This window comes from Varanus komodoensis, unplaced genomic scaffold (assembly GCF_004798865.1).
Source record: "Varanus komodoensis strain SLA01 unplaced genomic scaffold, ASM479886v1 scaffold4, whole genome shotgun sequence".
In the NCBI taxonomy this organism is placed as follows: domain Eukaryota; kingdom Metazoa; phylum Chordata; class Lepidosauria; order Squamata; family Varanidae; genus Varanus; species Varanus komodoensis.
Window position 1 is genome coordinate 33,805,080 of NW_025335941.1, and position 14,448 is coordinate 33,819,527.

Below are 14,448 nucleotides of genomic sequence, written 5' to 3' on the forward strand. Positions count from 1 at the left end.
CCAGGAGAACCAACAGGGTTGCTCTCCCCCTGTTCTTCTCCCTGCACAGTTCATCATACAGGGTGACCAAGACAGTTTCAGTTCCATAGATGGGTCTGAATCCAGACTGAAACGGATCTAGATAGTCAGTTTCCTCCAAGAGTGCGTGGAGTTGTCCCACCACCAGCCACTAGAACACCTTGTCCAAAAACAGGATGTTGGCCACTGAGCTATAATTGGTGGCCAACTGGATTGAAAGATGCCTTTTTCAGGACAGGCCTGATAACTGCCTCCTTCAAAGGGGCGGGGACCCACCCCTTCTCAGAGAAACATTGATGACCTTCCAGACCCAGGTACTTATCCCATTTTTGGTTTTCATAAGCAGCCACGGGCAAAGGTCGAGTAAACAGGTTGTGGTTTGGACCAATCCAAGCACCTTGTCCACATCCTCAGGCCTCAACAATTGAAACTCATCCAATAAAAGTGGACCAGATGGCTTTCTAGAGGCTCCCCGTTCTGGAACTTTATCAACTGTGGAGTCCAGCTTTTGCCAAATCTGATCAGTTTTTTCCTTAAAGTGCTGGGCAAAGTCATCACAGTGAGCTACTGATGGTGCAATAAGATCCTTTTTAGGGCCAGAATGTAATAGGCCATGCATCACCCAAAAAAATTCAGCTGGATGGCACTGTGAGAATGCAATGGAGGCGGAGAAGAATTCTTTCTTTGCCGCCCTCACCACCACAGCATAGGCTTGATAATGGCTGTAAGATGTGCCCGGTCATATTCATCCTGGGATTAAAAACCTATGCTCTAGGTTTTTAATTTTTTAATTTTTTTTTCATTTCAAAAGTTTTCATAAGTTAATTAGTAATAATGAATGGAAGCCAATTCCAAATGCAATATTAAACAAGCATGGCAGTTTCAAAGTTGTAATTCATATTTAAGAATATAAGAGAGTTCATATATGTTTGCATGCAAAATTGACTTGAACATTGATAAAATAGGGGAATGGTTGTCAGCGTATAATAATGGGTTGCTATGTTACTGAATGTGTCAACATTTCTATATAATATTTATATCATATCAAAACTTAGTTCACATGATGAAACAACCTAGAATGGAACCAGTGGGTCATTGCTCAGAAATGTCTCCAAATGTTCCCTCCTTTGGTTTCTCTTCACAGTTGCAGAAGTTGAATTGTTAAAAGAACCCAATGACACAAGTGATCTTAGCTGAAAAAATTGTTAGGGGAACTTATATCACCTTTGCAGAAACATCTTCACTTTTATTCCTTATCCCATGTTGTCCCCAACCTGGTGTTTTTTTGCAGTTTGTTTCAAACTCCTAGGTACTTTGAAATATGCCTCCCCCACCCAAAAAATAATTAAAAAAAGCATCCACACATTTTTGTTTTCTACGCCCTTTTAAGAAGGGCATTTTCATTAGAACATGAGTGCTTACTGGTTTGTGTAGCTGGGTATATGGGAAAATTGATGAGGTTCATTGTGTGAACAGGGTGCAAAAATCCCTCTTTTGGGCAAATATAAGCAGCTGTCAAAATAAGAATTATGTATTTAATGATCTCCAAAAAACAAATTAATCTGCAAACAAGTTGCAGCAAGCTGAAATCAACTTGCAGCCACAGCAAGAAGGTAGGAGACAATTCAGGCCTCCTGTTTGGTAGAACCAAGAGGGTGGAAACAAACAGCTCAAGGTGAGTCCAGTTGTCTATCTGGCTTACTGTGGGCTGTTCAGAATGCAACCAACCAAACATGGCTTACTGCCACAATGGGTTGATGTGACAAGCAGACCTGTCCATTGAAGCAGAACAAGATCAGTTTAATTTAACAACGTCATTTATTTGAAAAATAAATCTGTAATTATTCTTGCAGATGTCTAGAAACTGACAGTATTTTATATGATCCATTATTTTCATTTCCTTACTGCAGAACCATAGTGCCTTGGAAAGTGTTCCGGCAATGTCTTCATGAAGTACATCAAATTAGTTCTGGTTTGGAAGCAATGGCTTTGAAGTCTACCATTGATTTAACTTGCAATGACTACATATCAGTTTTTGAATTTGATATCTTCACAAGATTGTTTCAGGTAAAATATTCAGATCAATGTAATGTTGAATGCTGTCTTTCAGTGTAATTTATATCTAGGTATATTTACTTAAACCCTACTTAAATGTTCAGTAATAGTGGTTCAAAGTTTATATTGTTTGACCTTCTTTATTAATAATAAAGTGTTTGCAAACTTAGTTTTGTGGAACTGACCATTTTCTTGAAGTCTCACTGTCTGTGACTGGGTCTAAATTATGCTGAAAGGGGTTTCTGATATTTGAACTAATAGTCACAGATATTCTGACCTTTCACAAGTCTTGTTCAGAAAATGTCAGCTAAAAAACTGTTAAGGTGAATCCAAGTTATCTTCTCAGCTTTTATTCCTGTTGGCTGGTTCACAGCAGGAGCTTTCTATGAATGAATGAATGAATGAACGAACGAACGAACGAACAAACAAACAAACAAACAAACGAACAAACTTTGGTCTTACTTTTTTATATATTCGATTTGATTTGTATGCTTAGAACCAAGATATTCATATTTTCTTTTCTAATCTATAATAAGAGAAGGGAAAGATAAGGATGGAATACAGTACATGCTTGTCTGCCTAAGGGTAGCTTGCAGACTTTGGCACATTAAGCATCTGGGTATGAGAATATGAGATAGGATCTATTTAAATCTTGAACTTGGTATCTACAAACACTGATTGTAGTAATTGCCATGTTTAAATTATTACCCATGCATAACTGCTGTGATAAATGACATACTTGACTCTGTAATACTATCAGTAATACTGTTATATGTTAAAAAGGGGGGGTTGCTTTGAATTTAAATTAATGTATTAAGAGACATGTTTTTCACTTGCTGAGAACCTAGGCTTATTCCTTGTTGAAATGTATATTGTAAATTTCGTGCTGCAGGGATTGAACATTTATATAAGATACTCATGTACTTTAAGGTAGCTATATTAATAATTCTGTAGACTTTAAATGTATTACATATATGTTCCATTGAAAGCAGCTGTATTATACTGACTAGCTGTCACATTGGGCATAGGTTTGGGAAGACCTAACCTCAAATTCAGAATTGCCTTGACCTTGGACAAGTCATTATAGGGTTTATACATACCAATTTGGCTTAATAAACCATGGCCTGTTCATCCAGAACTTGTGCTTCCTTCTTTTTATTTGCTGCTCTTAATGCATGGTTGTGGTTTCTTTACACCTGGTCTTCACTTCTGGGAGCAATGGGAAACTGGGGTCTGAAATAACTGTGACAGAATGGCCAAAGGCCCACTGCTCATTCCCAACTAAACCATGACTTATTAAGCTGGGATAATTGTATCCTAATCAGTCCTGTATTGCAAACTAACCCTGACCTTCATGGTTGTGGGAAGGGCGTGGCAATATATACCCCCAGGAGCTTTGGAGAAAGAGGAAAAAATATCAGTACAAATATTTATGTTTTCATTTTGCATTTAGCCTTGGGGTTCAATTTTGAGAAACTGGAACTTCTTAGCTGTGACACATCCTGGATATATGGCATTTCTAACTTATGATGAAGTTAAAGCACGGTTACAGAAATACAGCACCAAACCAGGAAGGTAACACATTTCACCTAATACTTCATTAGAAACAGCATAACCTGAGTGTGCAGTTAAACTTGTTGTTTCAATTTGTTAATGCCAGTGTTAATAGGTTGTGAATTACTTGTCCATGTTGGAAGAATTGCAACCCTGACAGCATTAACTTACCTGAATCTGTTTTTAGTTCTTTTATTTTTGTTTTAATTTAGATATACTGAGGACATGATAGTGAAGTTTAGTAAGGCTTGAGCTCTTCTTTCATGTTGAAGCGTTCTAGATGTGCTGCTGCCAGCTAATCAGGGTTTTTTTCAAAACCCTAAGTGCTAAAACCATTTTTTTTTTGGTAAAAAAGAGGGGTATGGGGATTAGGGTTGGGTTAGCTGAAAGTAACTCTGGTAGAGTTTCTTTCACAGACAGTAGGAGTGATACTCAAACTAAATTGTTTAGTACTGCTCAGGAAAAGGCCATGGTAAACCATTTCTTAATATTTCTTACTTTGTATACCATATAAAGAAACAATACAAACTGAGCAAAAGACAGTTCTGTAAGATGAGAATCCCAGCTTAGAAGACACTCAACCAGCTACTGAGGAAGTCCTAAGGACAAGTGCAAATAGAACAAAAGTGGAAAAGAAGTCTAGTGACTGACAGTCACAGAAGCAAAAGGAATGCCTGATGCTGCACAACACATACATTTGACACATGGAACATGAGAAATATGAATCAAAGCAACATGTAAACTGTAAAGCAAGAAATTGAACCATTAAACTTTGCAGTACTTGGTATGAGGAAACTAAAGTGGACTGGAATGGAACAGTTTCAGTCAAACGCGAAGTGTTTTATTCTGAAAATGAACTCTGAAGTTACGGAGTAGCTCTAACACTGAGGCAAAATGTAGCACAAGGGACTATAATGCAACCAATGCCTATCAGAAGTCTCAGAAAACCTATCAACACAACAGTCATTCTGGTCCATCCTACAAGAACAGATGTTAGAAAACATAAACAAAAAGAAAAAAATCATGCAAGTGTCCAAGATGAAATTATTGGTACACCAAAACAAGTCATACTGATAATCAAGGGTGAATAAAATGCAAAAGTAGGAAACAAAGCAGAAAGTCTGTGTTGCAGGAGAATTTGACATAGGGTTCAGAAATGAAGCAAGGAAATAATTCATAGAATTCTGTGAAGCCAACCATCTGTTCAGCTAGCTGATCAAATCACTGTATACATGGATGTCACCAGATTGCCAATATAGAAATCAAATAGATTAATTAGAAGCAGGAAATAGAGATGCTGTATTCACTGCTAAATCAAAAACAGGAACAGATTGCAGGACTGACTATGAACTACCTTATATGGATCAAGAAATGCCTGATGTTCAAGCTGAATTCTGAAAAGGAAGAGGCAGTTGAGATCAAATCATGAATATATGTTGACCTCTGTTGCTAACTTTTAGTGAAGACAGGAAAAAGCACCAGTTGTCACAACAGCCTCCCCCACAAGCCAGAATCACTAAGTAGATTCCGCAGTGGTGGTGGGCTACAACAACTGTACATTGTTTGCTTTCTTACCTGAGAACAACATGTCCTACACATGCAACAGTTGCAAGCTAGTAGCCCTGTTAGAAGAAAAAGAAAGAGCCCTGGAGCAGCAAGTGCCCACACTCAGGATAATAAAAAAAATGAAGAGTTCCTAGATAGAAAGGAGGAACTGCAACAGCTAGGTGTAATCCAGAAGCAAGAAGGAGCATCAGCAAGCTGAGGCGAAGAAGAGAACCCTGAGGGAAGGGAAAATGAGGAAACTGCCTGGAACAGGATGACAGCTAGGCACAGAAGACCTAGAAGACACTCTGCATCAGTGGAAGCAGTGGAACTCTCATTCTTGAGGAAGAAATGTGTGAGAAACCCACTGAAAGAACTACATGGTAGGTGGATCCAAAATTGGCTGCAAAATTGGACACAAAGAGTCCCATCAAAGGCACCTTCTCAAACTGGATGGAGGTAACTAGTGAGGTGCCACAGGGTTCAGTCCTGAGCCCAGTGCTCTTCAACATCTCTATTAATGATTTAGATGAGGAAGTACAATGAAAGATAATCAAATTGCTGACAATACAAAACTGGGTGAAATAGCAAGCACCCTAGAAGACAGAATGAAGATCCAGGGTGACCTTGATAAACTTGAACACTGGGCTGAAAGCAACAGAAAGGAGAAATGCCAAGTCCTAGGAAAAAGAAACCAATTTCATAGATAAAAGATGGGAAATAAGTGGCTCAACAGAACTGAAAAAGAAAAAGATCTCAGAGCAATTGTGGATGACAGGCTAAATATGAGCTAACAAAAGGGCAAATGCTATTTTGGGATGCATTAACAGAAGTATTACTTCCAAATCACAAATGGTAGTAATTCCCCTATATTCCTCACCAGTCAAACCCTTTCTGGAATACTATGTCAATTCTGGGCACCAAGATTTAAGAAAGATGCAGAAAAATCAGAAAGAGTCCAGAGAAAGGCAACAAAAATGATCCAGGGTTTGGAAACAGAGGAGAGACTGGGCATGTTCAGCCTTGAGAAGAGAAGACTGAGGGAGGACATGATATCCCTCCATAAGTACCTCAAAGGCTGTCACAAAGAAGAAAGTCATGTTCTCTGCTTGCTGATACCAGAGTGTAGGACACAGAATAATCAAGTCAAAAAGAAACTGGATTACCATCTGAGTGGGATGGTGTAAATTGGTGTCCTGCAACAGCAGGGGGTTGAACCCAATGACCTTCATGGCCGCTTCCATATCTAGTATTCTATGATTGTATGACTAGAGTGCAACAAAGAATTTCAGAAGAAGAATGGTCTATGCTTTATAGCCTTTATAGTCTTGGTATCAAGAGAAAAGAAATGGGTGTGCCTCAGCACTTGCCCAGTTTATGGACAAGAAGTGCTATAAGGACAGAATATGGAGAACAGAATAGTTTTCAATATGAAAATCCATCAGAAGGGGATGTTTTTATCTCCCTGTCTCTTCAGTTTGTATGCTAAAGCTATCATTAGAAAAGCTGACTTGAGATCAGTAGTAGGACGAGTGAAACTTGGCAAAGATACATATAAAATTTAATATATGGAAATGATACTGTTAGAAGCAGCAAGTGAATGATTCCTTATGAAAGTAAAAGAAGAATGCAGGGCTGCTGCTGAACACCAGGAAAACAAAAGTCATAACCCTAGAAGAATTAGACAATGTTAAATTTAACAGTGAAAAAACCGAAAAAATGAAAAATTTTGCAAAGCTTGGCTCAAGTTATCAATTCAAATGGAGATTGCAGCCAAGAAATTAGAAGAAGGCTGAAGTTTGGAAGGAATAGAAAATTAGAAAAGGAACTAGAAAAGATCATCATGTGCATTTGAATGGTGGCCAAGACCAAGACCATGCACAATAATGTATGGCCCATCACCATGTGTGGGTGTTTAAACTAGGACAGTGAAAAAGTCTACAGGAAGAAAATAGATGCTTTCAAAATACATTGCTGGATGAGAATTCTGTAAATACCCTGGACTGACAGAAAGACTAACACATTGGTATTAGATAAATCAAAGGAGAACTTGTTCTAAAAGCAGAAATCATGAAACTGAGCTTGTTATACTTCAAGCACATCATGAGAAGGCAAAACTCATTGGAGAAGACAATAATGCTATGGAAAGAAAAAGAGGAAGAGGACCAACTATGAGATGGATAGATTCCAAAAAGGAAACTTCTGCTTTCAGAACTGAGTAGGGATGTGAAAGATGGGACCTTTCGAAGGGCATTCATTGATAGGGTCACCATAAATCAAATACAACTTGGTATCACTTAAAAAAAGATGTAGTTACTACATTTACAGAGTAGTATCACTTAATATTTTTCTCTGGTATACTGCTAAATTCAGTTAGTACTTTGCATTTTTATCTCCGTTATATAGCCCACATTGTATGACTAGATTACTTTGCTTTTAACCCACTGGCAAAGGTGGTATGCACTGTAAAAGTAGAGGATTTTAATCCATCCACGGAATGAAACAATAATTGATTAAATAATTAACTTAAAAAAAAAAACCGAGATAGTGTTATTGAACCTTCTTTTTTCCCATTGTTTGAGACCTATTTTGAGAGGTATATATAGTGTTCCATATATTTATTCCTGTTGAGATTCTGGGGTACTTTTGCAGGTTTTTGTTTATATGGAAAAAAGGCAGGAGGCTGAAATTTAGATAAGTTTTAGACTAGGTAGTATCCTAAAAAGACTAGTAGAACTCATAATTGATTTATGTGTAAATTACAGTACAGAATATGATCTGGAGGTTGCAAGTTATCCCATTTTGCAGGATGGAAGCTCCTTTTCCTTTGCTAACAGTTATTCCTTTGCCTTACAGTTACATTTTCAGACTAAGTTGCACTCGACTAGGGCAGTGGGCCATTGGATATGTCACTGGTGATGGAAATATTTTACAGACCATACCTCACAATAAACCCTTATTTCAGGCTCTGATTGATGGAAGCCGGGAAGGATTGTAAGTATAAGTGCTTAAAAATGGAAACCCTGATTCTGTGATACATAGGATGCAACTTAGATTGTAGCTCTGTCCAATTTTACTTTGCAATGGATGATTCCTTGCTTTTTATTTGCACTTCTTCAAATAAAGTATGTTTGGTTTTCACATAAAGCATGAAATCATGAGCATTTTTCTTGTACTCCCAAATTAGATAAACTGGAACTTAGTAACAAACGAAATGAAAAAGGAAAGTAAAATACAGCTAGTAGCAAGTACAGAACTTAATGTGTCAAAGAAAAATAGGGGTTTTGCAGTGAAGAATAGGCAAAACTGGATGGAAAGACATGATTTGGCTGAGAGGAGAAAAGATCTACAGAACTCACATGTGTTTAACATTTTTGAAAACCTTAGTGGTAAAATGTTTTTCACAGCTGATATGTTTGTTTAGTCAACTGAATTTGTGCTTAATACATGTGAACCAGTACCTCGCAGGATTTGGATGCTACACTGAGAATGAGTTGGAAAGTCATAATCTCAGTTTGCTTGCAAAAGTTTTTGGCATTTGTATTTTATACTTTAAAATGTATTAATGTTAGGTGCAAATTAAAATGGTAAACAGTATTCTTATTCATTATTTTGCAAATCAGCTATTTGTATCCAGATGGAAGAAGTTATAATCCTGATCTTACAGGATTATGTGAACCTACTCCACATGACCATATAAAAGTTACACAGGTATGCTGCATATTATCAACTTCTAGTGAAAGCATTAACGAGTACAACAGTAAATCATAGACTGAAAGTCTGAATTTTGAACAAGATTTTCATTGAACCAACAGCTGTTTGAAGTGGTATCAAGATAAAGGGAGCAGGTATTCAGTTCAGTAGAAAAATCTGAAAAAGTTTAAGGACCTCAAAGTATTTAGAATATTATGTACATTTCCCCATTAAAGCTTACAACAAACATACTAATAATTTTCTGTGAAAGCAGCCATTATTAATTGTTAAGTGCTGCATATAATCATTTGATTAATACTCGTTCTGGTTTCACAGCCTAATAGGAAGTACAACGTTTTTAAAGTATTCATTATAAATGGCTAACATTTAGAATGGGAAAAACTGATAAAATTTCTTGAACATACTGTATGAAAAATCCAGGTGATCCTTTACTTCCCGCAGTGTGATGTGCTATTTTTATTTTTATATTTTCCCTTCTGCAAGTGAAAAAAATACTGGATATATTAAAAGTCTATAACTTCTTAAACCACCTCTGATTTGTGTTTTTCATGGTGTAAAGTTAGGAAATTCAGGAAGAAGAATGTATTTATTTATTTATTCATTCATTCATTACAAGCATTTATATCCCATCCTTCCGCACAAGCCCTCAGGACTGCTTACATAATATGAAATTCTGAAGTTCAATAATAATACTACATTAAAACATCTGAAATTGAAAAAATTGAATATAAACTAAAAAATAAAAAAGGAAAAACAAAATAGTGTGACTGTGAAACAAAAAGAAAACAAAAAATCTTAAAATGTCTAAAACCCTTGATTGTTAAAATGATGCTTAAATAAAAAGGTCTGGAAGGAGTATAACATCAGCACCAAGCGGACCTCTCTGGGGAGCGCATTCCATAGTCTGGGCACTACCGCGAAGAAGGCTGTCCTCCTGGTAGACACCCTCCACACTTCCTTCAAGGAGGGTTCCCGGACCATGGCCTCCCCCACCAATCTTAAGGGGTGTGAGGGCATATTGACCTTGAAGAAAGGCAAGATTTTGTAAAAGAAAACTAAAATATAAACCAGAGTGCAGATACGTCAAACTAAAGTGCAGTTACAGTCCAGAGAGAAAGAAGTAGAAGTTATTTTCTTGAAGGAGCCTGAACTTTTCATATCCTTCTCAAATTATAAAGATTTAACATGAAAGTGCCCTACTTTTGTTGCTCTGAAGTTTAATTTTCCTGGAAACCCCATTGTGCCGGCTTACCTGATTTTTGTACTACTACAGATAGTTTACAGCAGTCTAAGGTCAATTGTATAAGTGGTACAACAGCATTGGATTTTGCCCCAGATTGCTTGGGAGTTCTTTTTTTCACTCTAGATTGTTGACATGTTTTAATACACCATTAACAGTTAATTATCACTTTCATTAACAGTGATTAAAAGCTATCTGTATTAGACAGAAAAAGTCCTTGCAGCCAAGAGTACTCTATAGTTCATAGGATGTTTTTTTCTTCGAAAATGCATGCATAGGATTGTGTGTGTTCTGTGCCCAGCCTTTGACTTGCTTTGCAGTCATGCTGTCATGTTGTATTTCTAATAAGTTTATTATGTAAACTACATACAAGTAAACATTGCTTCAGGTTACAGACACTATCCTCTTACAGTAAGAAGAGACAGAAGTTCCAGACTAGCTTTCTATAATGTGGGTTCTCATAAGTTTTGGTTAGTTCTCTAGTAATATCATGAAAAAGAGTAGTTTTCTCAATACTGAAACCATCTAATAATTAACTGACACTATCTAGGAGAGTTAACCCTTCTCAAGAGTTACCAAGTTCTCAAGGCTACCAAGTTTCTTCCTCAGGGTGTGTGGCTTTCCATAGGTTTGCCTGCTTAGCTGCATTAATCTTTGAATGCCTTGTAGTCCTTTATTCTCCCTTTTTATCTGACATTAACTTTCTCCACCCTTTTTGAGTCTCATTTTTAGAGCACTAACTGCTGTGAGTATTGCAGTTCTCTGCCCAAATTACCTTATATGTGGTCTTGTCTTATCAATCTTTTACCTATTCCGCTTCCCTTTGAAAGGTGAAACTTGCAAGGGCACTAAAAAGGCAGGACTACATATATTGGGAAGATCAAGTACACATTTATACATCTATGAAAGCAACAAAATAATGAAGACAGTTGTGCAATTTTCTGTGGCTGAAACTTAAAAAAAATCTAATTCCACCCCTTTGAAACTCTAAAAAATGAAATCAAAGCAAACACATTATGAATAAGTAAAAAGAATGGTGAACGCAAGATGGTTAATCCAAAGTGCTCCTTGGGCTTCACTATGGAAGGGATATCACTGGCAAAGGTTAAGGTGAAATCATGAAGAAGAAAAAATTAATTTGAGCAACTCAGCCTGAAATCAGAATCCCATGTTTAGACAGCATGACAGTCTGTAATCGGTTCAACAATTTCTAGAACAAACCACAAGTTGGTGTGGCTTTTTGCCCCCAGATAGGTCACTTTGCAGGAAGTGCTCTTGGTTCAGACACCATGGCCATTATGAGTTGACCCAGTCAGATTGAGAGTAATGTATTAGGGTTTGAGCTCTCAATAAAACTCTGGTTATAATATGTGTGTGTGGTGTGTGAGACGGGGACAGGACAGAGAGGACATTAGCTAAATAAAGTATATAAATGGAATTGCTTCTAGAAGAGCAGTTAAGATTTTTAAAAATGGTATTAAGTATGTTTTATATTTTATCATACGAATTTTTCAGAAATAGATTTTCTTAATATTGTATTGGTTATTTAAAAAAACAACATCACTTGAAGTGAAATAGTTCTTAAACTTTATTAAAATATCATTCTGGAGAGCCACTAAAATGCAATAGTTTTATTTTCAGGAACAATATGAATTGTACTGTGAAATGGGTTCCACATTCCAGCTTTGTAAAATTTGTGCAGAGAATGACAAAGATGTGAAGATTGAGCCTTGTGGGCATCTGATGTGCACGTCTTGCCTCACAGCATGGCAGGTAAGTTGTCTTCTTATTCTTTAACTAAATATGTATATAGGTTGTTCCAGCTGTTCAGTAAGCTACAAGATTTTCCCCCTAATTGTTTGTTGCTGTTGTTTTCCATTGATAATTTTATGAGCGTTTCAGCACTATCAATTCCAGAGATATTTTCATTTCCACTTTCACATAGCTTTCCCTTATTAAAAGATTAATGCAGAATTCCTTAGGCTGATATTTCATGCAAGATTAAACAAGAAGCCAAATGGTCAATGGTCAGATGCTTGGTAATGGTTACTCAATAATATGACTCAAAGGAGGTATGACGTGTTTGTTGGAAGCAAAGGAGGGTGTGTAGCAGGCAGTGAATGAAAAACTTATTTATTGGGCATATGCTGTTGAATAAAGAGTTATACTGTAGTGCAGTCTTCCCCAACCTGGTGGCCTTCAGAGGCATTTGGACCACAACTCCCAGAATTCCCAAGAGGGCCATTGACTAGGAATTCTGAATGTTGCAGTCCAAATGTGTCTGGAAAGCACAAGGCTGCTGTAGTGGTTGAGTCTATCCAAATAAGTGGTCAGTACTCTAGGAATTTAGTTAAAAGAAGCTGAGCTAGCAAAAAAAAGCCCAGGTGAAGATGAGCATTGATATAGTGTGAATAAATTTTAGATTCTGTTTTTAGCATACTTTGTAAGTTCTAGTCTTCTGATTGTCTAGCAGAATCAGAAGGATTAAATAATTTGTATTCTGACAAAGGCTATAGAATAGTGGGACTGAAGCAACCCCCCACCCCAGGGGTCTAATGAGGAATGCACAACCAACTACATTATTTGGTGGAGCAGTTTTTAAAAAATCATGAAGTAAAAGTGCATATTTTGTCATCATATGTGTTGGGTTAGGGTTTGGGTTTGGTTTTGGGCATGGGATCTGTATGCCCTTCTATGTGTCCCAGTATAGTGTAACCTTTAGCAAGTTAATCTTTAATGAAAAATGAAGTGTTGTGATTTTTCTTTCATTATCCTGTTTAGCCAAACTTCATTACAGATTTAACTTCTGTATAATTAATGAGTTAATGAAGGGAACGTACTGTGGAAGTGTCAGTTGCTACTTGCCCATGGTTAGTGCTTAATTGCTGTCATAAAGGCTCATTAGACATGCCTAAGGAGAGATTTCTAGTCCTTTTTCTCCTAACTGTGAAGTATCTGTGATTCTTAATAAAATAAGTTACTCTAAAACATGAATGAATGTAAAACATGTACTGAAGATATTTTGTTCTGAAGGACAATGCTCTGTAACATTTTCTTTAGTAGAAGAAACCAACTTTGGGTAATGTGTAAGGTAAATAAGAGGAGGCTATTCTTTAAAGTGTTGGATGCTGTGGCGCAGTGGGTTAAACTGCTGAGCTGCTGGGCTGGTTGATTGAAAGGTCAACAGTTCAAATCTGCAGAAGGGGTGAGCTCCCAAGGGGTGAGCTCCCATGCCTTGTCCCAGCTCCTGCCAGCCTTGCAGTTCAAAAGCATACAAATGCAAGTAGATAAAAGGCACCACTTCAGTGGAAAGATAACACCACTTTGGTGTTCAGTCGTGCTGGCCACATGACCACAGAAACTGTCTGCAGACAAACTCTGGCTCCTTCGGCTAGGAAACGGAGATGAGCACCACCCCTTACAGACAAACATATGACTGGACTTTAGAAACATAGAAAACAGCGCGAGTCAGAAGGGGCCTCCCAGGCCATCTAGTCTGACCTCCGGCACCAGCTGGCTCCGCTCACGACATGCCCAACATGTGAACGTCCAGCCTATCCTTGAACACCCACACCGATGGGGCCTCAACGACCTCTCGTAGAAGCCCATTCCACACCCTCGGGGTCCTGACGGTCAGGAAGTCATAGGGAATTTAATGTCATAGGGAAACCTTTACCTTTTATTCTTTAAAGTAGTGAGTTCTTTGTCATTTAAATAGGTGTATATGACGAATTGTGCATACATGTAATGTTGTACCATAAGTTTATATGTGTATGTATTTTTATATGCATTTGTATACAATCATTCCTCATTTAAAGGCCTGGAACAGAAATCTACAATTTGCTAGTGTAGTTCATGCTCGCTGTCCGGACAAAGTGAATTGCATGTTGAGGTTTGTCTAACTTGTCTTTTGGTTTCAGAAATATTCCCTATGCCTCCAGAATTAAGTGCAAGGTCAGAGAGAACACTCCTGAGTTTAGGGCTGTTGTAGGGTTGATGATAGCCATAGCTTTAGGCTGACGATCAAAGCCAGTCAGTATTTAAATACACCTGTACAGAAGAAACTTTGTTTATTGTCTTCTTTAACCAAGTTCAGCTAAAGATCTATAATTTACATTTAGACAATTTAACATTTCTTGTGGCTAGCTGTGATATGTAAATATAAGGAGGAAGACTATTAGCTTGCGGTTAGGATATGGGAGCGTGTGTTGATTCTTGAGAATAAAGGATTAATAAATTATATTTTCTTAAATGATAATCCCTAAGATTTTGATTAACATTTAAAAGTTATTTTAAATCATGCAGTTCTGAAAGTCAAATCT

At 37.3% G+C, this 14,448-nt stretch overlaps 1 protein-coding gene across 2 annotated transcripts in view; it reads left to right on the forward strand.

The window, feature by feature from the left end:
• The window catches only part of CBLB (Cbl proto-oncogene B), an 84,217-nt gene that overhangs the window by 39,845 nt on the left and 29,924 nt on the right, over positions 1–14,448 (forward strand). For both annotated transcript variants that reach the window (XM_044441357.1, XM_044441358.1), the window contains exons 5-9: positions 1,929–2,085; positions 3,527–3,648; positions 8,029–8,166; positions 8,796–8,883; positions 11,768–11,899. In XM_044441357.1, coding sequence (XP_044297292.1) covers positions 1,929–2,085; positions 3,527–3,648; positions 8,029–8,166; positions 8,796–8,883; positions 11,768–11,899 — 637 coding nt within the window. The remainder of the gene's footprint in view (positions 1–1,928; positions 2,086–3,526; positions 3,649–8,028; positions 8,167–8,795; positions 8,884–11,767; positions 11,900–14,448) is intronic.